Source organism: Mobula hypostoma, chromosome 1, assembly GCF_963921235.1.
Source record: "Mobula hypostoma chromosome 1, sMobHyp1.1, whole genome shotgun sequence".
Lineage (NCBI taxonomy): Eukaryota > Metazoa > Chordata > Chondrichthyes > Myliobatiformes > Myliobatidae > Mobula > Mobula hypostoma.
The window spans coordinates 214017755-214040036 of NC_086097.1; the positions used below are offsets into that span (position 1 = coordinate 214017755).

Below are 22282 nucleotides of genomic sequence, written 5' to 3' on the forward strand. Positions count from 1 at the left end.
CTTAAAATCATCGAAAAGTTTAAGAGCGTGAGAAGTGTCACGAACATAGGTCGGAAGGGATTGAACAAGGGGGGATAAAACAGTGTCGAGGTATGCAGAAACGAGTTCGGTGGGGCAGGAGCAAGCTGAGACAATAGGTCGGCCAGGACAGGCAGGTTTGTGGATCTTGGGTAGGAGGTAGAAACGGGAAGTGCGGGGTGTGGGAACTATAAGGTTGGTCGCAGGTGATTATTGGAGTTTACTTTCACCCACAAGATGTCACTGTTGAGCTTATAGTAATGTATTGTTGAGGACTTCAGAACACCACCCAGCAACATCAAGGACATTCTTCAAATATTTAATATTGAACAAAACAGTTGTATGAATTAGAGCTTCCATGATTTAAGTTCCACTCTTTGTTCCTTGATTTGAAGTTTTGGAGAGTATATATGTCAGAGTTATAAGCAACCAGATAACAGATGTACTCAGTTCAAGATTTAGTCCAGCAATCCAAGTGGTTAAGTACTCACGAACTGATTTGGCTTCTCCACCTCTGCTTGTGGACTAGATAATGATTTTTATTCCAACCCTGCAATACAGCAAGAGCTGAAGATGTATGGGTCACTCCTTAGTATCAAAACATAAATCCTTTATCTTTCTTTACATTCTCCAATCTCAAGGGGTGGCCATGGCACCTGCATGGGCGCCATGGATACCTGGCACTTAGTGCGATGCTATTACAACTCGGAGCATTTTGGAGTTTGGAGTTCAATTCCGACACCTTTCTGTAAGGAGTCTCTGTACGTCCACGCCATGAAATGTGTAGGTTTTCCTGAGTGTTCTGGCTTCCTCTCACAGTCTAAAGACATACTGGGTAGGTTAATAGTTCATTGTTAACTGTCCCATGATTGGGTTAGGGTACAATCAGGGTTGTGGGCTTGCTGTGGTGACGTGGTTTCAAGGGCCAGAAGGGCCTACTCCACGCTGTACCAATAAATAAATACATCGATACAAAATTCATAGAAATTAAGGCCTTTTGGCCCTGCATGTCCTTGCCAGCCAAAATAGCTGTAGGGTCAACTTTTCCTAGCTCTCTGCCTGAACGCTTGTAGGGTATGGTTCTTCAGGTGTTCATTCAGATGCATTTTAGATGTAATGAGGCTTTCTGCTGTCAACAACCTTTCAGATCCTCTGCATTCTTTAGGTGAAAATCTTTTCCTCTTCTTTAATTCTTACACAAATTAACCAGAAACATTGCCACTTGTATCAACCTTGCTGCCAAATAAAAAACTGCTGAAGAGGTTTCTCACAATGAATGTCTAGCATTATAAATGGAAAGAAAGGAATATTAGGAGCCAGTAAATGCTTTAGAAATAATAGAGTAAAAAAAAATCGGCCCTGGTAGATTTTGCTTTCATTTTTCAGTTAATTGCGGTTTAAAGAAAGGTGATACCAATTTAACTACTTTTGAATATTGATCTATAATTGTCTTTATTATTTCTAAAAGATGATTCTTTTGGAAAGTTTAAGTTGGCTTAACTACAGTAATTAATTTTAATTACTGAAATTAGCGTTTCCCAGTGTTACAAAATGGCAGGTTATTTTATACAAAGTCTTATCTTTTCCATTGAAGTCAATGTTTTAAACAGTACAAAATCTTTTGATAACTTTCTTTGTTGAAATGTAGGTCACTTAAGGAAAAACATTATTTTGATCTGCTGAGGAAAGTTTGTCACATATAACATATGAATAAAGTTTTTTCAGGTTTCCAGGATGTGTGGATGAAGATGGACTAATTGTTTTTATTCATCCATGTTTGTAGCCTGGCAAAAAGCAATGAGTCTTATTTGAGAAATGGAATACGTTCAACTACAAATTTTAATGCCATGAACAGAATCAATGTTCTCCTGTTGGAACCTCCACTTTGGCAGTGAATAGGCTTAAAAATTATGAAGACAGAATTTCAAAAGGAATCAGCCAAGTCTGCAGTGTTTTATAGCTTCAATTACACAGCTTCATCTTAACAGGAATGATTTTCCTCTCGAAATAAAATCATTTCTTTCGTTCTTTCTATCCATCTATCTATCGATCCACAAATAACTTACTGGAAAAAACAATTCTGCACTTTACAAATGGTGATTATTGGGGTACATTGAGTTGTATTTAATTAATTGAAAACATTTGTCTTTGTAGACCAATTAAAATTCAATTTGGCATAACTAATTTTTTAACTTACCTTAATTTTATGAATATTATTTTGAATTTCTTTCTTTTCATCCCAGATTTTTCTTCATGGTAACAATTTGAACAGTCTTCACCAGCTTATCCATCCAGAATACCTGCCGTCAGAATTTGGAGGTACCCTACCCCCATATGACATGGGAACTTGGGCACGAACACTGCTTGGTCCAGAGTACAATGATGACACTGAGTATACTTACAATTCGTACAACTCAATGCACATGAAAGACATGCTGGATGAACCAGAAAGCAATTGCTCTCCCAAGCATATGAAGAGGTTTGTACAGTCTAATTACATAAATTATTTTATTAAATTTCTCTTCCAGCTCTCAAAATCTGCACTTACAGTTTTTCTGCATAATTTTCAATGCATGCTATTGTAATGTTAAATTAAATGTCACCAGTACTGTAATTTATTGACAAATATATTCTGTGGAATAATCTTGAGGCGGCCAGTGTGGATTTATGCACTGATCTCAAGCTGATTGAGCCATACCAGCACTGATCTCAAACTGAGAGAGCTGGACGACCTCAGTACCTGTTGCCAGCTGATCATTCTCATGCTGGAACTGAATGTGGGCAGGTGAGGATTAGATCAACCTTCTGTGTGAAGCCCTGCAGTCATTTTTCAGGTTTAAGCATAAAACACTGAGCAAACTCAGCTTACATGATCTGTATTGAATTCAGCATTGAATCACCATCTTCAGAAGAGAAAATATAAATGAAATTGTAAAAATGCAGGTGGTCACAGGAACTTTATTTTAAAGTAGACTGCTACTGCTGTGATTAGCAACTCATCCCTGTTTTGGTAACCATTCTAGCAGCACACCCTTCGGTGATATTTGAACGTCTCCATTCTGTCTTCTTACAACTCTCCAAGTTCACTAGTTGCTGTCTTTCTTCTAGTGACAAGACACTTGAAACATCCTTCCTTGACAACTGTTTATTCTCCTTTAAACGCTTCTTATTGCTGCTCCATCTACTCAATCATCTCTTTAACTGGCACAGGGCCTGATTTAATTTGGTAGCAATCCTTCAAAGCATCCTACAGGCAAATAAATCCTGCCACATCCTGAGGTCTGCCATATGCATAGGGCATGTACACTCCAACATTATAGGAAGTGGACAGTGATGTCAGAGCACACATAACATTATTTCTGATGTCACTTGCAATGAATTGCTATTAAGCACGGGGTGCGTGGAACATAAACACCGAAGCAGTTCATAACCAAAGGATTGAGAGGTTCTTCAAGAATTAAATTGCCTAACCTAGTGGAGGAAAGTTTAGGAAAGATGTTGGAGGTAGATTTTCAACACAGAGGATGTTAATGCCAGGAATGCACTGCTCGGGATGACAGTAGTGGCTGATAAATCAGGGACATTTAAGAGACTCTCAGATAGACATATGAATGAAAAAAAAATGGAGGGTTATAGGCAACGTAGGAGGCAAAGGTTCTATTGATCGTGGAGTAGATTAGAAGGTCGACGCAACATCAGGGGCTAATAGTGGGCTCTATTGTTCCATGTTTTCTGTACTTAGGGGCTGCTTGGCATCAAGGGTATTTAAATATCTGCTGATTGTTTTCTTTTCATCTTCAGTGTTAACTCATTAGATTGTCTGTTCTTGCAACCGTGGGGACAAGGCCTCTCCACGGATTTCTGCTTGCAAAATGTATTTTTTCTGCATGATCATAGTCTGTGGAATGGCGATAAACTGGCAATCAGTCCTCCCCACATGTCCACTTTGGTACTGTATTTGAATGTATTTGCTTTTGTCTTTATATGATGTTAAAGTTTATGCCTAATTTTGTTGTACTAATAGTACAGGAAGTGAGAAGTCTGTGTTACAATCCAGGTTAGAAATTCGCATGTTAATATAAATTATCAGTGCTACCACCTTGGGGTATCCGAAGTCAGATCCTGGATGGTTTAGGATCAATTTGGAACAGCTGAAACTGTCAGTGTGTTGTTTTGATTTCAACGGAAATATGATCTGGACAGATATAGAATGGGCTGCCAAGGCACTATTGTCTAAAGCAGGGGTTCCCAACCTGCGGTCCATGGACCCCTTGCTTAACGGCATTGGTCCATGGCATAAAAAGGGTTGCAAACCCCTGGTCAAAAGTCAAAATTATGCCCTTCCTTATTGTTCAGTGGAAGCTCCTCATCTTTGCCCTGCCTGTTTCTGAACTAGTAATACCCGGGTAATCTCATGTTCAGGGCTGTGCATTAAAAAAAAACAGGTCCATTTCATGGTCACCCATCAATTACATCATGGTATGCATCACAGTTTACCACCTTACTGATTACTGGATGTGATTCTTCAGATATGCAGTTCATATTTCAGCTTATTGATCACTGCACTGCAAAAGCAATATCATATTTTAATTCAGCCCAAGCAGATCAGACCACATTTCATTTTCCCCAAGTGGCGAAAGCACCACAGCTGTCTCTGGCACTTAGCGAAGAATTAAATATCAACACTTGCATTTCAGTTGCACCTTTTATGATCTCAGGCCAGTTTTACACTTGCACCTATAATCAATGTAGTAAGTGTAGCAGCCAAGTTGCGTGAATGATTCCCACAAGCAACAATATGAATTATTGATACTAGCTGTTTTTTTCCATACTAAGTGGAATACTTACATTGCAAATAGAAATGTATCCCAAATTGGTTTCTGAACATATACATATATTTATTGCAAAGATGTGTGTTTTTGAAGGCATACAGATGAAAAGTGATATTATTATTTATCAATTAGAATGAAATTCAGATAATTGGATACAAATCCATGAGTTGACATGCTAGGCGGTTGAAGGACAGGAATATTAAGTGGAATTGTGTTTGAAATTTTGGAATTGGAATTAGTTTATTGTCATATGTACCCAAATACCTTGAAAAGTCTGGACAGAGTTGAAGTACGGAGGATGTTTGCAATAGTGGGAGTGTCTAGGACCAGAGGGCACAGCCCCAGAATAGAAGGATGTCCCTATAGAACTGAGTGGAGGAGGAATTTCTTCTGCCAGAAGGTGCTGAATCTGTGGAATTCACTGCCACAGACAGCTTTGGAGGACAAGTCATTCATAATAATTAAAGTTGATACATACATAATTAGTAAGGGTATCAAAGGTTATGGGAAGAAAGCAGGAGAGCAGGTTTAAGAGAAGAAATAAATCAGCCATCATAGAGTGGTGGAGACGCCTTAATGGGCCGAATGGCCTGCTTCTGCTCCTATATCTTATAGAGTGAAAAACTTGTCCCTCAAAATGCAAAAGCTTGTACAGTGAAAATTTGTGAAACCAGTTTGGATATCCTGAGGAAGGGTCATTAATCTGAAATATTTCCTCCACACAATTTCTTCCAAATGTGCTGAGAATTTCCACGATGTTCTAGTTCGACCTCATATCGTATGTCTGGCAGCCTTAGCAAGATGGAACTAATGTACTCAGGCTAGTCTAAGTACCAGTTGGAGTACATGTTAGCCAGCATATCATCTCTGTAGAGTTTGCTGAATAAATGGATTGTCAGTCAGTTAGTATGCAGACTCTCACAGGGTGATGATTACTATAATGTGAAATTTAACATCATTTCCAGTATGTTAAACAGAGTATTTTCATAATTTACACTAAAGCTCCCATTCATGTAATCGTCCAATGTACTTGCTTGAAAAATAGCTTTACCTGTGAGAATAGGTAAGTCAATTTGTATTTTGTTTATTGGACATTTACTTACTTCATTGTAGTTGACTTTTAAGAGTAAGAGGTATCATATCCCCCACTAACATGTAAAACTATAATAATGTATTTGTCTTCTAATCAGAATTTAACAAAACCGTTTTTAGATAATTGAAGGTAATTGCTTAAATTTTTTTTTCAGAATCTCACTTTGTGGAAAACAGATTGTTTCCTGGACACTGTAGTGAACTGATGGAACATGATTTTTAACTGCTGCTTCACTCTGAATGCCTTTTTACTTAATTAGGTCAACAGGAGGCTAGTGGTATTTTGATTAAATAGCACAGCCAGTATTGTTTGATTGTTGACTGTGTATTTTCCCGGAAGGCCCTGGGGTTTCTTTTATTCAAATCTGGAAGAGGCTCAGATATGATTTATTATTGATAAACAGACTTAGAAAGGAAATCAGCCTAGAAATTGGACCCATTTGTCTATGTTTTTTATGTGGGACCTGAAAATAAAAGTAATTTTTTTCATTTCTTAGGTCATGCCGGCAATCAGTTCTGGGTCAATTAGTGACCATTGGGAAATTGTCCTGGGCACTTCCAGGCTTGATCCACACTAACACATCTGCCATTTGCCCAGCATCTAACGTGCTTTCCCCAGGACTGAGCCCTCTGGCCTGCTGCTGAATGTCGATGATGACATTTCAGTGTTGAGGCCACCATGAATAAAGTGTATAGCAACAGTCTAATCAGATTAGCTTGCAATGGGCATGCAGATGTTTTAAAGGGGTAACGTTTCAAGTCAATCAAATCTTTAATCAGTCAGCATTGAAACATCTCTCATCAGCCCCAGATGAGGTTTGTTTAATGTCATTGCATCAACTGACCACTTCAGGAACACCATAGGCCACCACTGTCAAAATATCAGCAGCAGCTCAGATTTTCATTCAAATCTTAACAATCTGATCTGGGCAATGTCATGTAATGATTCCCTGCACAGGCCTTCACTCCTCTCCTTATCCTACCCTTCCCAGATTTCAGCATAACAGCGGACTCCTCCAGAACAGACACAATGCCGTACATTTTCCATCTTGCCATACCGCCTCCCTCATATTTCTCTGCCTCCTCTGAATATCCATCTCCTCAGATTCAAAAGGGAAGAGGGTGCAAAAAGTTCTGGCCTGCTATCCCTTAATTCCCTTAATACTGAAATTGAACTAAAAGATAATGAATTCTACAGTGTAAAGAAATTTAAGTGGGGATAACATCCTGAAAGGTACAATCAACTAAATGGACAAATAATAATAATACAGAGAAAGTACCATTAAGAGGGCTCCAAGTTATTAAGTAAATGCAAATCAAATGTGAGAAACTTATGGTGATCGTTTCTGAATGCTGTCCATAAGAATACGCTGGCTGCCTACGGATTGTGTATCAGTGTGTCCTGACCTTCTGAGCCTGTACAATGCTGTATTCTGGTAGGAAATGTTCTGCAGGTCAAGTACAAGCACAACTAACCTCTTTGAGCAAGGACACATCACTGAATCTAAAGGCAGTTCTTCATCCTATAGAATTGGGGTTGAACACACTTTGTATCTGGTCCTTCACTTCTATGCCATTCACAGCTAGAACATCCTTGTGATATCCATTCATTGTCAGCATGAAGGTAAATGAAGAGGTTTCTTATTTAGTTACTATTACTATTTCCAATTAATTTATTTGATAGCAGCATGTTAACTGTGGCAAGGGCCTTCTGTTAGAAGGCTGTGAGATGAAGGCCTCTGTCTGTCTGCTGAGATTCATTTGCCACTCGTGGGTACGTTATCCCAAGAGGCAACTGTAGTGATGAAGCTTCCATATCAATGGGAGCCCCATGGATGCACAAGTAAGTGCCACTTCAGTAATCCATGGGCTGGATGTATCTGGTGATGGGCATGGGTGTCATTGGTGGGTATCCACCATCCAGCCCAGGCTCTCTTCTGGTTGCTGCCATCAGGAAGGAGGTCCAGGAGCTTTAAGCCCCACACCACCAGGTTCAGGAATAATTATTACCCTTTGACCATCACCAGTGTAGATAACTTCACTCATCACTACTCTGAATTGAATTCACAACCTATTGACTCACTTTCAAGGACTCTGGAACTCATGTTCTAGGTACTATTTATTTACTTATTTATTATTATTATTATTATTATTTGTATTTGCCCAAATTTGCACATGGGTTGCTTGTTAGTCTTTGTCTCTGTGACTGATTCTATTGTATTTCTTTGTTCTACTGTGAATGCCTGCAAGAAAATGAGTCTCAAGGTAGAATATGGTGATACTGTATATATGTACTTTGATAATATATTTAATTTGAACTTTGAACTCGAACTTTTGAAAAGGAATGGGTAGGATCCAGGACTATCTGGACATTTAAATATCAATAATGGATCAAGATAGTGAACAATCCTATCCCTTTATTATTCATGGGGCAAGCACATTAAGAATGAGGTGCAGTTATGGTCATCATAATACAAAATAAATTATTGAAGGAGACAACTCATTTGTACAAGGATTGAGGGATTGGTTTATGAGAAGAAGTTGTGTATAATTTGGTATGCTTTCTTAGAAAATTAAAGGATAAGAAGTAATGTGATTGATTTACAAATTAAAGGGGGTGAAATAGCAGACTACAATAAGGTGATACACCCTTTTTCAGGACTCTCATGTTAGACCAAATTCAATGTTGATCTGTTGATCAGTGAGAGAATAGTCGATCCCTTGAGGCACAATGAAAGCAGGTAATATTGAATCAGAATCAGGTGTAATATCACTGGCATACGTCGTGAAATTTGTTAACCTAGCAGCAACAGTACAATGCAATACAATACATAATAATAGAGGGAAAAAAACAGAATTGCAGTAATTATATATGTGTGTGCAACTATATGTGTAAGCACATGTGTTTCTTGGATTTACTGTGTGTGGCCACAGGAAAATACATCTCAGGGTCACATATGGTAGCATATATATACTTCGATAATAATTTAAATTTTAACTTTGAAGAATAACATTAGCTTTTAAAATTTTAGCAGAGTTAGTTGGGCATGACTTGGTGCATTATTAAATCATACTGGATGTCTGTGATAAGCCTATATGTATCCAAGTTCTTACTCACTCTGTCTCATAATGACAGAGCCCAGGAATTTACTTCCAAGGGGAAGCCTTACAAGTCGACAATTCCTTCTTGGTTTCCTTCTCATCTTACCCTTTCTGAAGTCCCCAATCAGTTCTTTTTGGAGTCATTAAACTCCAAATTTGATGTTTTCAGAACCTGTTCAGTGATAAAAATATTTCAGCATGTTTGAAAGGAACAGACAACTTTGGAACAGGGATTTTTAAAAAAATATACCACTGATTTCCTCACCTTGTCTGGTAGAGGAATGGACTAATTACTGGAATTGATTGCAATGATTTATCAATGACGTTACTTCCATTGTAGTGGGTTATTATCAGCTTGGAGATGGTAAACTAAACAGAGCTTGTTTCCGTCTAGCAGTTCCCATTTCATGTGGAGTGGGATAGCTCAGTGTGTCCCAGTAACAGAATACTCAGTTATCATAGGTTATTTAGTAAAATCACCAAATTTAATCTGACAACCCATTTAGGTGGACATCTGTAGAACTGCTCCCTGGTGAAAGTAATCTTATTTACTTGTTTTCATAAGTGCAAATTACCTATGCTTGATACATCTTGTCAGACTACATGCAGATTTTGTTAACACTTGACAGATGGACCAAAACCTTTTATTCAGAAGCAGCAAATATTTTTAGAAGAACTTCTGTGTACATTTATATAATCACATATATAACTAGCATTGTGTAAAGCAGGGACTCTAAGGGTTGGTGGAGGCAGAGTTAGCAGTCTGTACCTACATGTGTCAGCTTCTTGCTCTTTTTAGGATGACTTCATTAAGGTACAAAAAGGAGAGCATTGCAGCCAGTGATGGATCAAGTCCAGCAGTAATGGTGTGGAGTTCGGTAGGGAGATATTACAGGAGATAACTGCACTATGGAAGCAAATGGTGTGGTTGGCTTTAAACACTGTGGTGAACATTAGAAAACAAGGAAGGAGATGCACTTTTGTGATATTTAATTCAATTCTTTCTACATTGATTGTGGCAGAGAATTCTTCTTCTGATGAGGAAGAGTTATACTTGAAATTCTGCTAAAGGTGGGCATTGAATTGGTTTTCAAAGACTTGAGAAAAAAGGTAGAATGGAAAATGGAATAATAATGAGATAGAGAAAATAGCGTGTCTAGAAGTTTGTATATTCCATTCTGCCATATTAATAGGTCGTCAGAAAATGTGGAGGTCTACTAATTCAGGAATTGTCTCTTTAGATCAGAACACTGCTAATGTCATTGAATGATTTGAGAACAAGAAAGAAAAGGATAAGGAATTGTTGTCTTTTAAGATCTTCTCCTGGGAATAAATTCATGGGCTCTTCAGCTACCACTTTCAGAACCCTGGGCCGTAGTCCATCTGGCCCAGGTGGCTTAACCTATCTTCAGTCCTTTCAGCTTCCCAAGTACCTTCTCCTTAGTAATAGCAATTACTCTCACTTCCGCCTCCTGACACCTTCAAATTTCTGGTATACTTTTGGTATCTTCCACAGTGAAGACTGACACAAAGTATTTATTAAGTTTGCCTGTCATTTATTTGTTCCTCCTTACTACATCTCCAGTGTCATCCAGAGGTCTGATATCCACTCTCACCTTAATTTTACTCTTTATATATCTGGAAAAAAATCAGCATTCCTTTTTGTGCTATTGGCTGTCTTACCTCTATATTTCATCTTTTCTCTTCCTATTGCTTTTTTAGTTGGCTTTTGTTGGTTTTTAAAAGCTTCCCAATCCTCTAACTTCCCACTAATTTTTGCTATATTATATGCCATCCCTTTTGCTATTATGTTCTTTTTGACTTCCCTTGTCAGCCACAGTTATGTCATCCTGCCTTTAGAATACCTCCTCTTCTTTCCTGCACCTTCCAAATTTCTGCCAGAAACTCCTGCTATTACCATCATTCCTGCTAGTGTCCCCTTCCAATGAACATTGGCTAGCTCCTGTCCCATGCCTTTATAATTCCCTTTACTCCACTGTAATACTGACACATCTGACTTTAGCTTCTCCCTCTCAGATTGCAGGGCAAATTCGATCATATTATGATCACTATTTTTTTCCGAAGGGCTCCTTTACCTGAAACTCCCTAATAAAATCTGGTTCATTACACAACACGCAGTCCAGAATAGCCTTTCCCCTAATGGGCTCAACCACAAACTGCTCTAAAAAGCTATCTCATAGGCATTCTACAATTTCCCTCTCTTGGGATCCAACACCAACCTGATTTTCCTAATCTACCTGCATATTGAAATCCCCAATGACTATTGTAACATTGTCCTTTACACATGTGGTTCTATCTTCCGTTGTAAATTGCAGTCCACATCATGGCTACTGTTTGGAAGCCTGTATATAAATCCCATCAAGGTCTTTTTACCCTTGCAATTTCTTGACTCCACCCACAAGGGTTCTGTATTTTCAGATCCTATGTCACCTCTTCCTAAGGATTTGATTTCATATTTTTTCCAACAGAGCCACCGACCCCCTTTGCCTACCTGCCTGTCCTTTCAGAATCAGAATCATGTTTATTATCACCGGCATGTGTTGTGAATTCTTTCCGTCCTGTGCAGTAGCCCTCCCCATACTAGAGAGTGATGCAGCCTGTCAGAATACTCTCTACGGTACATCTATAGAAGCTTTTGAGTGTTTTTGTTGACATACCAAATCTCTTCAAACTCCCAACGAAGTATAGTTGCTGTCTTGCCTTCTTTATAGTTGCATCGATATGTTGGGACCAGGTTAGGTCCTCAGAGATCTTGACATCCAGCAACTTGAAACTGCTCACTCTCTTCACTTCTGATCCCTTTATGAGGATTGGTATGTGTTCCTTCATTTTACTCTTCCTGAAGTCCACAATCAATGTGTATCCTCGTCTCACTGACGTTGAGTGCCAGGTTGTTGCCGTGACACCACTCCACTAGTTGGTATATCTCACTCTTGTACACCCTCTTGTCTCCATCTGAGATTCTACCAACAACGGTTGTATCATCAATATAGATGGTATTTCAGTTATGGTTAGCCACACGGTCATGAGTACAGAGAGAGTAGAGCAGTGGGCTAAGCACACACCCCTGAGGTGCACCAGTGTTGATTGTCAGTGAGGAGGAGATATTATCACCAATCTGCACAGATTGTGGTCTTCCAGTTAGGAAGTCGAGGATCCAGTTGCAGAGGGAGGTACAGGTTCTGTAACTTATCAATCAGGATTGTGGTAATGATGGTGTTCAATACGATGTGTATCCTTGTATGTTAAGCTCCCAACAATAACCTTTCAACCATGACGTAGTGATGCCTATAACATTATACCTGCCAATTTAGACCATCTACCTTATTCCGTATACTGCGTGTATTCAAATATAACACCTCCAGACCTGTATTCACTTTCCTTTTCGATTTTGTCCCCATGTTCCACTGCAACTTATCCAATAACTGCAAATTTGCCCTATCATCTGCCTGTCATTCCTGACAGTCTCACTGCACACTCCAACCTGCATCCATTTGTAAACCAACTACACTATCCTGAGCCCTATCACTCTGGTTCCCATCCCCCTGCCACATTAGCTTAAACGCTCCCCAGCAGCTCTAGCAAACCTACCCGCAAGGATATTGAGTGCAGGTGTAACCTGTCCCATTTGTACAGGAGACCCTAATGATACAGAAATTTAAACCCCTGCCCCCTGCACCAGTTCTTCAGCCACCCATTCATTTGCCAAACCATCCTATTCTTACCCTAACTGGTGGATGGTACAGACAGTCATCCAGCGATTACTACCCAGAATGTCCTGCTTTTCAGCTTTCTACCAAACCTCCTAAGTTGTCTCTTCAGGGCCTCCTACCTTTTCCTACCTATGTCATTGGTGACAATATGTACCAAGGTTTCTGGCTGCTCACCCTTGTCCTTTAGAATGCTGTGGACCTGATCTGAGTTGCCCCTAACCCTGGCACCTGGGTCATATCATCCCCTCTGGTGGGTAGGTCCTCCCCTCAACAGTATCCAAAGCAGTATATTTATTATTGAGGGGAATGACCACAGGGATACTTTGCACTGGCTGTCCATTTCCTTTTCCTTTCCCTTTCCTGACAGTCACCCAGATACCTGCCTCCTGTAACTTAGGGGGACTACCTCCCTGTAGCTTCTATTATCACCTCTTCAGTATCCCACAGGAGCCAAAGTTGCAGCTCTAGTTCCTTAACATGTTCTCTGAGGAGCTGCAGCTTGGTGCGCCTGGTGCAAATGTTGTTATCTGAAAGGTTGGAGGTCTCCCAAAATTCCCACATCTCACACAAAGACTACCACAAAGCCGCTGGAGCCATTCTCACAGTTCTATGCACTAACAGACGAAGAATGAAGAAGAAACTTACCAGAAACTTACTTCACCCAAGTCTAGTGAGCCAAAGCCTCCCTGTTATAACACTGGTTCATTCCAACAATGGCCGCTTCACTGTCCCTCACGATTTGATTGGGCCACAGCAAAAACTGAAAGCCTGAGAACGCTCCTCTTTCAATCTCTCATCCCAATCTGTGTGTAGCCTCCACTCTCAATTCGATTTGCTATTTTTCAAATGGTTGGATCTTGCCAACAGTTACATGGTGAAATCTGGGTACTTACTCAGATAAATGCTAGCATTTGATCCATACTTATCCAAATGAAAAAATGCCCACAGCTGAGATGCCCAAAATTCAGAACCCTTTTGATAGAGGCCATTCTGGATTTTGGACAACATAAAAATCACGTTTGAAAAGAATATTTATTGACCATTCTTCCTGTTATCCACCACCAAAATAAGGTCAGGTGTTTTAGGGGCAAATCAGAGCATGGGAACTTGATAAGCATGAAAAGAAAACAATGAAGTCAGTTGCTAGTTGAATTTACAGAAATGCCCAATTTTCAGACAATTCTGCTTCTTAAGCAGCCAGATCTTGGACATTTGGCCTGTCATAAGGAAAGGGGTGAGGAGGAAATGAAAATTCAAAGCACTGAATATCTTTTACAATACAGAAAATATAAACCCAATTGCTAAAATAGTTTTTCATAGCATAGAATTAGGTGACAGTAAAGAAACAAACAAGTAATATAATCTGATGTGGCTAAGCAGAATGGTGCTAGTGTGTCTGTTCCAGCCAAGCAATTGCTGTTGGAATTCCTTCTAATAGCCATGAATAATTCCCTGGTTACCATCGGTAATTATTACCATTTCCAAGTGATTGTTCACGGTTCAGTGAAAGGTCAGACTATGCATTAGTTGCATGGGAGAAAAAAGATCACTGGTTGATTGGCAGATAAAGAAAGAAAGAAGAAAGATTTAAACCACCATATTCCAATAGGATAGTAGAGAGGCTTCATATTACAATGGGTGATGCGCTCTTTGAACTGATTAGAGCTCTAATTTCCCTGCATCCAATTCTATTCCCTTATGCACCAGCTACATCACCATAAATATCTGTTCAGAAACTGCTGAATCTCTATGATATTGATAATTATTTGAAGGGGAACAATGCTGCAGAGGTGCCTGAAATAGAAACACATTTTCCCTTTACAAACCGAATAAACCAGTTATAAATTTCAGATTTTCAGAAGTAACGATTAATTTCCTCACTTAATTCCAATTTTATCTTTCCCAATGTTAGCTCTTTTGAAGACATTGACTTCCATGTGTCCTTTGGGCATTTGTTTCCACTCTTGAACACATTACATTCAAAATGTAGATATATAGCTAGATATAGTGGATTCCGGTTAATTGTGACACATCGGGACCAGTATATTTTGGCCCAATTAAGCAGCTGCCCCAGTTGGCCGGTTTCATGGAAACAGTTAAAAAGGTATAAAAAAGACAAACTGAGCAATAAATTTTGTATTTAGATGAAATACAGAACAAATTAGAGCAGTAAATTTGATTGACTGTAAATCTGCGCAGACACCTAGTGTAGATAATGGACTGTCTTCATACAACACTATTGATGATTGCATCTTCCAAACCTTCATTTTCAAGATGATTGTCCATACCTTCAAATTCTTCATAGTTCCTAAGTTGCTGAAGTAGTGAAATTGTTTTACTGTCGGGCATTTCTGTCATCTCCAAGGCTGAATACACAAAACAGTTGTAAATTGTCTTAATCCTTACTACTCACCATCAGTGACAACATCACTGCTTTTTGAACACAAACACACACAACTGATGCTATTTAAAAACTGTTTGCTCTAAGTGTAGTGTCTAAAAGCCACACAAGTGCATGGGACTGACACTAGTTGGAAACTGTTTGGCAATGTGCCCCAAATAAATGAAGGGAAAAGCAGCAATTTTCTTATTAGTTTTTGTTCTTTAAGAGTTGACCCAAATAAGTGGCTGCCCCAATTAACTGATAGCGTTATTAACTGGAATCCACTGTGCACCTTGAATTTGAATTCCACTTTTTTTTCCCATGCTTCCTCTTACTTTCATTTTTGAGACATCCTCTTTCATAACTTGCAGGCCATGTTTCTCTTCTGTTTAATTCAGTTTTTTGATGCTGAGTGTTAACCTCACTTTCCTTTAGTCAGGTCGTTTAGATTCATTAGTATACATTTTTTTGTCTCAGCCTCAAAGAGTTAATGCTCTTAGCTGTTTTTTTACTATTCTATAACCCTGCTAGTCTTTCGCCAGCAATAAAGAAAGCAGATTTTCTGAATAATATGATTCCTTTTCCACTGTGCATTACCATTTGCTAATTTTCCATCTGCATCACAATCTGAGCCTAAAATCTCAAAAATATTTTATTCTTTTAAAAATGCAGAAAGGTTAAAGTGGATTAATAAAAAAAGCACAGTAAATATAAAAGTCTTCCCTTTCTCTAGAGGTAATTTCAGCCTAGAGATAATAGGACTGAGAGATCCTTTGCAAATTATTGTGCAGTAACAGTTAAATCTGAGAATACTTTGTTAATTATTTTAAGAGATGGCATAATATGTGTGCAATCTGCACGGAGAATAGAGTGACTTGCAATTAAGATAATAACACGATACAACTTCCTTTTGTTTTCAAGCCTGTCAATAACATTTCTTTTTTTTTAAACTGCAATACGTTTCTATTTTTCTTAGCATCAGATAACAGTTGTGATAAATGGCTGAAGGAAATGTAAAGCCCACTGTTCTCTTGGATTAATTTGGATAAGTGTAATTTTGCTGATTGATTGCTTTGCCTTATCTTATGAAAGTCTGCAATACATCTTAAAATTATATTTGAAAGCATTTATCACAGATGTTTTCAGTGGACACTAACAATACATGACAGATAATAGTAATCTGCAGTTTTGCATTTATCATTCTAGCCCTTTTGCTTTCTTTTGTAATTTTCCCAAGATTGTTACACACAACTTTCATGAGAACTATCTAGTAGAATTTATTTACTTTGCTAAAATCTACTGGAGGGTTATGCAAAAAAGCAAAAAACTTATGTACTTAACTGAAAAAGGCAGCATAAACTCAAGAGATTGCAGATGCTGAAATCTAGAACAAAAAAAAGGTGTTGAAGGAACTCTCAGGATGAGGCTTTTCATTCTAGGACGAGGGAGATGTCTTCCTTTTTTAAAGAAAGGGGCTTCCCTTCCTCCACTATCAACTCTGCTCTTAAATGCATCTCCCCCATTTCACGTACATCTGCTCTCACTCCATCCTCCTGCCACCCCACTAGGAATAGGGTTCCCCTGGTCCTCACCTACCACCCCACCAGTCTCCGGGTCCAACATATTATTCTCCGTAACTTCCGCCACCTCCAACGGGATCCCACCACTAAGCACATCTTTCCCTCCCCCCCTCTCTCTCTGCATTCCGCAGGGATCGCTCACTACGCAACTCCCTTGTCCATTCGTCCCCACCATCCCTCCCCACTGATCTTCCTCCTGGTACTTATCCGTGTAAGCGGAACAAGTGCTACACATGCCCTTACACTTCCTCCCTTACCACCATTCAGGGCCCCAAACAGTCCTTCCAGGTGAGGCAACACTTCACCTGTGAGTCAGCTGGGGTGATATACTGCGTCCGGTGCTCCCAATGTGGCCTTTTATATATTGGCGAGACCCGACACAGACTGGGAGACCGCTCTGCTGAACACCTACGCTCTGTCCGCCAGAGAAAGCAGGATCTCCCAGTGGACACACATTTTAATTCCACATCCCATTCCCATTCTGACATGTCTATCCACGGCCTCCTCTACTGTAAAGATGAAGCCACACTCAGGTTGGAGGAACAACACCTTATATTCCGTCTGGGTAGCCTCCAACCTGATGGCATGAACATCGACTTCTCTAACTTCCGCTAATGCCCCACCTCCCCCTCGTACCCCATCTGTTACTTATTTTTATACACACATTCTTTCTCTCACTCTCCTTTTTCTCCCTCTGTCCCTCTGAATATACCCCTTGCCCATCCTCTGGGTACCCCCCCCCCGTCTTTCTTCCCGGACCTCCTGTCCCATGATCCTCTCGTATCCCTTTTGCCTATCACCTGTCCAGCTCTTGGCTCCATCCCTCCCCCTCCTGTCTTCTCCTATCATTTTGGATCTCCCCCTCCCCCTCCAACTTTCAAATCCCTTACTCACTCTTCCTTCAGTTAGTCCTGACGAAGGGTCTCGGCCTGAAACGTCGACTGCACCTCTTCCTAGAGATGCTGCCTGGCCTGCTGCGTTCACCAGCAACTTTTATGTGTGTTGCTTGAATTTCCAGCATCTGCAGAATTCCTGTTGTTTGCGTGTTGAAGGAACTCAACAGGTCAGGCAGCATCTGTGGACACAAAGATATAGAAACATAGAAAACCTACAGCACAATACGGCCTACAAAGTTGTGCCGAACATGCCCCTACCTTAGAAATTACTAGGCTTACCCATAGCCCTCTATTTTTCTAAGCTCCGTGTATCCATCCAAAAGCCTCTTAAAAGCCGTGTGCTGGCAGCCCATTCCACGCACTCAACACTCCCTGCGTAAAAAAACTTACCCCTGACATCTTCTCTGTACCTACTCCCAAGCACCTTAAACCTGTGTCCTCTTGTGGCAACCATTTCAGCCCTGAGAAAAAGCCTCTGACTATCCACACAATCAATACCTCTCATCATCTTATACATCTCTATCAGGTCACCTCTCATTCTCCTCCGCTCCAAGGAGAAAAGGCCGAGTTCACTCAACCTGTTTTCATAAGGCATGCTCCCCAATCCAGGCAACATCCTTGTAAATCTCCTCTGCACCTTTTCTATGGTTTCCATATCCTTCCTGTAGTGAGGCGACCAGAATGAGCACAGTACTCCAAGTGGGCTCTGACCAGGGTCCTATATAGCTGCGACATTACCTCTCGGCTCCTAAATTCAATTCCATGATTAATGAAGGCCAATACACCGTATGCCTTCTTAACCACAGAGTCAACCTGCGCAGCTGCTTTGACCGTCCAATGGACTCTGACCCCAAGATCCCTCTGATCCTCCACACTGCCAAGAGTCTTACCATTAATACTATATTCTGTCATCATATTTGACTTACCAAAATGAACCACTTCACACTTATCTGGGTTGAACTCCATCTGCCATTTCTCAGCCCAGTTATATAGTCGATATTTCAGGCCAAGATCCTACATCAGCACCCTACCACTTACTGTATATGTCTTACTCTAATTTCACATTCCAAAATCCATCACCTCACACTTATTAGGATGAAATTTCATCCAGTTACCACCCAGTTTTCCAATTGATCTATATCCTGCTGTAGCATTAGATAACATTCATCACTATCAACAATGCGACCAATTTTGTGTCATCTACAAACGTACAAATCATACCTCCACCATTCACATCCTAAGTCGTTTATATGTGTCAGAAACAGCAAAGGTCCTAATACTGATGCCTGAGTTTTTAATACAGTAGTAAGATTATGTTACCTACTTGACAGGCTAGACTTGCCCACAGAGGATAATTAAAACTGATCTAACATGTTTTCAAAACAGATAATGAAAAATGGTGGAAAAACTAAGTCAGGTATGCTCTGTGGAAAGAGATGATAAGAACTGTGGAGAGAGTGTTAACTTTTTAGGTGAGGGAGAAGTAAGTTAGCCTTAGTGATATCTGGTGAAACCAAGGGAATTCTGCAAGGTGATCACCCACTTCTCCAATATAGAGGTGGCCACATTGTGAGCACTGAAAATATGCTAGGTTGGAAGAAATGCACCCGGAAAGAATTTTTGGATCACTGAAAAGACACACATGAAGTTATAAGCAAGCATAGGAAAGGTAAACTACAAGAAAAATAACAATTCCACACTCTAATCCTATTGGTGATGTTCTGTAGTCCACAGGGAACACACACTTTGCATCTCCTTGGTCTGCTCACTCCTTCCCACCTACCATTCCTCATTCCCAGCACTTTTCCCTTGCAGCCATAGGAGATATGACACTTGACCTTTCACCTCCTCCCTCACCACATTCCAGGGACCCAAGATGCCCTTCCAATTGAGGCAGAGGTTCATCCGGAACCATCCGGCCTGGTTTCTGGAGATGTCCCAAAGGACTGGCAAGTAGCTAATTTTGTTTAAGGAGGGAAATATGCATAACCCTGTAATCACAGAACGGTGATCCTCACATCAATAGTAAGGGAGCTATTGGAGTAGATTCTTAGGGGTGGGTTTTGTGAGCATTTGGAGAACCATGACTTAATCAGGAACACTCAGCACAGCTTTTAAGGAGCAAGTCATGTCGTACTAATGCATGAGTTGAATGCTTCACTAAATTGAATGAGGCAGTCCAAGAAGAATAAAGGTAATGTTCATAGCCTGTTACTTGATAATATTCTATAATTGTAAATGAAAATAGGCAGGTGTTACTTTATTAACCACACATGCATTACTTTAGTTTTCTATGAATTACAGAATCATGTATTGCAGAAAAAGCTCTCTGCCCTGCAAATCCACACCAATCACCAGGCACCCATTTACACCCCATCATCCAATGTCAATGAGCAGGTTTTACAACACCAGGATTGCAGTACATGATTGAATCCACTTTGCTCAAGTTTTCTGCCTGTAATCAAATCCACCATTTTCTATTCAGTTGCTTTTCTAAAGATTGATGAAAAGCTAACCATAAATTAACGGCCATGTCCCAAGCTCCCATGCATCCCAGTCAATTGATTCCTGAAATATAGTGACAAAGCAAATTTGATTACACCATCTTTGCATGTGTAACAGATCCACAAAGCTTCCCCCAGATTTAAATGAAATATTGTTTCACATCACTGAAGTGTAATAACAGTTCTGAACTGGAAGAAATCTAAGTCACATTCTCTTACTCACTCTGCTGCATTCCCCTCTCACCGCCCCACCCCCCACCTTCAGCAGCTTTGATCGTGTCATAGCTTGTTCGTTGTTCGTTCATCCTTCTTGCAGTTCTGCTCTCTGGCTGACCTTTCATCCAGTGGCTTCTGTTTTTTTTTATTGGAGAGCTTTTATCTTCCCCTAGGAGTTCTAATCATCATTGCTGCAGCCTGGACTGTAACGTTAACCCCTCCTTTCTTCCTTGTGTTGCTATCTATAAGCTCCTCCCAATATGGTCAACTCTTTACCACAGCAGCTATATTTCCCCCTCTCTCCAGGAAACCTCCATGTAATTAGAAATGAAAGAAGGATGACAAACTGAAAACCGGAGACAAAAGTAGCTGAGATAAATCACACATGGAGAAAAAGAGCAAATGGATTGAAAATACAAAAAGACGAGATTTTTTTTTTAGTTCTACAGAGTCACAGATGCACTAGTGAGTGGTGATGAAATCGTCCTCTTTTAGCCCTGCTGGGTGAAACATCTAACAATGAGTTCAAGAAGAAAATGAAGGCAAGGCCACTGAAAAGATAACGTTACTATAGTTCAAACTGAGAAAAAGGGAATAACTTTGTCAATAATGTGTTCGGAAATATGTACGAAGTATAGACCATTATCAACAGCCCTAAAGACCTATTTCTGAAAAAGGATACTGGATCGGTCTCAGAATCATGATTTTTTTTGCTATTATGTTTGAAGTTGAATCAGAATCATAATCAGGCATAGTATCACCGGCATATGTCTTGACATTTGTTGTTTTGCGTGTGTGTGTGTGTGTGTGTGTGTTTTTGTGTGTGTGCATGCGTGTGTGTGTGTGTGTTTGCGCATGCGTGTGTGTGTGTGCGCGTGCGTGTGTGTGTGTTTGTGTGGGGGTGTGTGTGTGCGTGCGTGTGTGTGTGTTTGTGTGGGGGTGTGTGTGTGCGCGTGCGTGTGTGTGTGTGCGCGTGCGTGTGTGTGTGTTTGTGTGGGGGTGTGTGTGTGCGTGTGTGTGTGTTTGTGTGGGGGTGTGTGTGTGCGTGCGTGTGTGTGTTTGCATGCGTGTGTGTGTGCGCGTGCGTGTGTGTGTGTGTGTGTTTTTGTGTGTGTGCGTGCGTGTGTGTGTGTGTTTGCGCATGCGTGTGTGTTTGCGCGTGCGTGTGTGTGTGCGCGTGCGTGTGTGTGTGTTTGTGTGGGGGTGTGTGTGTGCGTGCGTGTGTGTGTTTGCATGCGTGTGTGTGCGTGCATGCGTGTGCGTGTGTGTGTGTGCGTGCATGCGTGTGCGTGTGTGTGTGTTTGTGTGGGTGTGTGTGTGTGCGTGCGTGTGTGTGTGTTTGTGTGGGGGTGTGTGTGTGCGTGCGTGTGTGTGTGTTTGCGCATGCGTGTGTGTGTTTGTGTGGGGGTGTGTGTGTGCGTGCGTGTGTGTGTTTGCATGCGTGTGTGTGTGCGCGTGCGTGTGTGTGTGTGTGTGTGTGTTTTTGTGTGTGTGCATGCGTGTGTGTGTGCGTGTGTGTGTGTGTTTGCGCATGCGTGTGTGTGTGCGCGTGCGTGTGTGTGTGCGCGTGCGTGTGTGTGTGTTTGTGTGGGGGTGTGTGTGTGCGTGCGTGTGTGTGTTTGCATGCGTGTGTGTGCATGCGTGTGTGTGCGTGCATGCGTGTGCGTGTGTGTGTGTGCGTGCATGCGTGTGCGTGTGTGTGTGTTTGTGTGGGGGTGTGTGTGTGCGTGCGTGTGTGTGTTTGCATGCGTGTGTGTGTGTGCGTGCGTGTGTGTGTTTGTGTGTGCGTGCATGCGTGTGTGTGTTTGTGTGTGCGTGCATGCGTGTGCGTGTGTGTGTGTGTGCGTGCATGCGTGTGCGTGTGTGTGTGTGTGATTAAATTAAGTCAGTAGTGCAAAAGGAGACCAAAAAAAGAAAAAAAAAGT

The 22282-nt window shown here is 40.7% G+C and overlaps 1 protein-coding gene across 2 annotated transcripts in view; it reads left to right on the forward strand.

The window, feature by feature from the left end:
* The window catches only part of LOC134354837 (clavesin-1-like), a 68979-nt gene that overhangs the window by 41813 nt on the left and 4884 nt on the right, over window positions 1-22282 (forward strand). For both annotated transcript variants that reach the window (XM_063064224.1, XM_063064215.1), the window contains one exon: window positions 2262-2497. In XM_063064224.1, the coding sequence (XP_062920294.1) occupies window positions 2262-2497 (236 nt within the window). The remainder of the gene's footprint in view (window positions 1-2261; window positions 2498-22282) is intronic.